This window comes from Eurypyga helias, unplaced genomic scaffold (genome assembly GCF_000690775.1).
Source record: "Eurypyga helias isolate BGI_N326 unplaced genomic scaffold, ASM69077v1 scaffold3931, whole genome shotgun sequence".
Classification (NCBI taxonomy): domain Eukaryota; kingdom Metazoa; phylum Chordata; class Aves; order Eurypygiformes; family Eurypygidae; genus Eurypyga; species Eurypyga helias.
Genome location: NW_010228762.1, coordinates 134,997 through 137,757, shown reverse-complemented (window position 1 = coordinate 137,757; position 2,761 = coordinate 134,997). Strand labels below are relative to the sequence as shown.

The following is a 2,761-nucleotide window of genomic DNA, read 5'->3' as shown; positions in this document are numbered from 1 at the left end:
GTAGGGAAATCAGGCTTCATTAGTTACGCTGCTCCTGGAACTACTGCTTTTCAGGAAGATTTAAGAAACAAAACATAGCACAGTTACACAGGACGAACCTATGGATTTACCCAAAGGCTACACTGTGATTTGGAGCAGTATTTGACAGCCAAAAGAGAAAAGCAAACAAGTTTCACAGCTGATGATTTGTGAGCACTGTGCGTTTCCCTCCATGCCGCGCGTCTGCGTGTAGGCAGCTCAGCGAGCAGACAGAGGACCCTGATGCTTATTTATTCTTGCAAACACGATGCTGTTATTTTAAAACATGGAAGCGCTAAGGATAACTTGGGCTTTGTTTTCCCTTCCGCTTGTTCTGAGGTGGAGAGGACTGTGGGATGCTTTTAGTCTTGGCACACAACAGCAGAAAAGTCAATCTGTCACAGGCGAGCGGAGTTAATATTAGTCATGAATGAGATCATGATTTGCGTACAGTAAGAGTTATTATTTGTGGTACAGTGAGCCACTGCAAGAGCATGTGGGAAGTCATGACTAATTGTATACAGTCCCATAGCTACCAGCGATGAATGAGCTTTTTCTTTCACCTAGGGCCAGCACTAATAAGTTACCCATGACCTCTCCTCCTCTAATTCCCTTCCTCACATTCTCAGCAATTTAAAGGAAAAAGCAAACTTTCTGTACTTTGGTACTGGCATAGAAGCATGCAAACAAGCAAAGCACTTACATAGGTTGTCTACCTGGAACAAGGGTTGTTCAGTGGACCACAGAGAAATGTATGTCTGAGGCCAGTCACTCTCAGCAGAACTGCTCGTGTGAATAAAGATTTTGCAGGGCTGTGTCTTTTCATTAAAAGAAAATAGTGAATTGGAGGAAAAGCAGCAAGAGGTTCGCTCAGCCTGGCTCACAGAGAAGTGGACGTCAGGCATAATATGTTATATTATCAGAATTAGTGATTCAGATTACAATTATTTTATGATGATTGAATGAGGTATGTATATATATACATTGGAATATATACATTATTAATGACTTCTTACAGTTGAATACCATTATCTGCAATAAAAACCACAGCACTTCTATGTTACCTTTGCTGTGATGTGAATGTATGGAACTCCAGTGATACATCACTCCACTTGTTATATTTCATAGTATAAATGGTTTCTCAGCCAGTTTTCCCATGTACTTTTTAAAACGTAGAATACGTTGTTGTGTATATGCAAACCAATCCATATTAAAAGTGGGTTTAATTAGGGATCCTTAGTAAAACGAACCAAAATATGAATCCTTGTGAAGCACTAGTAAAAATATTTATGATTTAAATTCTGAAAAGGAAAAATTAAAGATAGGACGAGATCAAATAAACAGAGTTGGAAATTAAATTCCAAGTCCACTATCTGAAGAAAGGGCAATAGCTCTGCCAGTTTGGAGTCCAAGTTTATTGAGGTGTATATAAAAAAAAGTATGCCTGAAATGACCAATTTCCTCTGATAAGGTTCTAGGTTCATTTTCTTTGCTTGTCTTGCTTCTGTTCAAGGCCCTAGAGGAACTAACTCCCAAACTGTGGCCCATGATCTCTGAGGCCATGATAAGCACCTTGTATCCAGCTCGTGAAACCATTTCAGCTGTCTAGAGTTTTTAAGGTAAAGTTCAGTGATGAGGGTGTGCTGGCCATCTGGAGTTGTGACTGTGGTCCACTGGTCCAGAAACTTTATGGTGCTCCTGCTTTTGAGAACATAATTATGAGCTTTGGCCTCATTTGGAAAAGCAGTGTGTATGTATGTATTTGCTGTTGGTTTTGGATAGGCACTTCACCAGGACCCTGGCACTGACAGGCAGGGTACACCTCAGAACAGCACGAGGAGAGAGCCTGGGGTGTGCATCACCTTGCGGATTGTCCTCTCAGGTTCCTAGGCACGTCATCTTTTTATTTTCGAGGGGAAATGAGAGAAACTAATTAACAACCTTCAGCAGAAACTATGTTCACATCCTCTTTCTTACCTTTTAACTGTATGCACCATTAGTGAAACAGAGAAATGCTTACAGGCAAATAATACAAACCGCTTTTCAACATGTAGTCTGCTGAGGTGTTGTGTACTGACAAAGAAAGCCTGACACATTTCATCGGTTATTTCTCTCTTTTCAGCCCTTAAGGAAAGTAAAATCTCATCACATTGCAATATAAAAAACTGATAGCAGTGTTGATGTGAAAATACCAAGAGACCTTCTAGAACATTATGTTTTAGGGCTGGATAAACCCCTTAGGATAGTATTATACTATATATACATGCAACACCTATGGGAGAAGAGGTAATTAATGTGGATGTACCTAAAACTACGTCTTCGACTTACCTTGCAATGACAAAGAGGACACAACTGACTCCAAGGCAGGCTAGGAGTACATACATCCAAATATCAGGAGAAAGAGGGTTTAAAAAGGAGAAAACACCAGGGTTTGTCCCATTGGGCTTCCGGTACAAGATACTGATTCCCAGCGTCATGAAGGGCTTGGAAAAATCAATTACTTTCTCTCTTACATAGGTAATAGTGAGAGGAGCAACCGCCAGATCAGCTTTCTGAAAACACAAATGGGAAAATACTCATAGTTTTTCATGTTCACCAAACACACTACTGTTCTTTCCATTTTTACCCCCAAGTGTTAAAAAACCAAACCAAATTTGACTATAAATCCGAAATGTGTGACAAAATTTACCATTGCCAGGGTATCTTTTAGTACACGACACTCTGTCTCTTTCTGCAGTCAGAG

General features: G+C 40.2%; 1 protein-coding gene across 1 annotated transcript in view; it reads right to left on the bottom strand.

Annotated features, from left to right (window-relative positions):
* Positions 1–2,761, bottom strand: part of LOC104515934 (glutamate receptor ionotropic, kainate 1) — a gene marked incomplete at both ends in the record, with an annotated part of 67,606 nt that overhangs the window by 18,053 nt on the left and 46,792 nt on the right. The window contains one exon of the mRNA XM_010160110.1: positions 2,347–2,570. Within this exon, the coding sequence (XP_010158412.1) occupies positions 2,347–2,570 (224 nt within the window). The remainder of the gene's footprint in view (positions 1–2,346; positions 2,571–2,761) is intronic.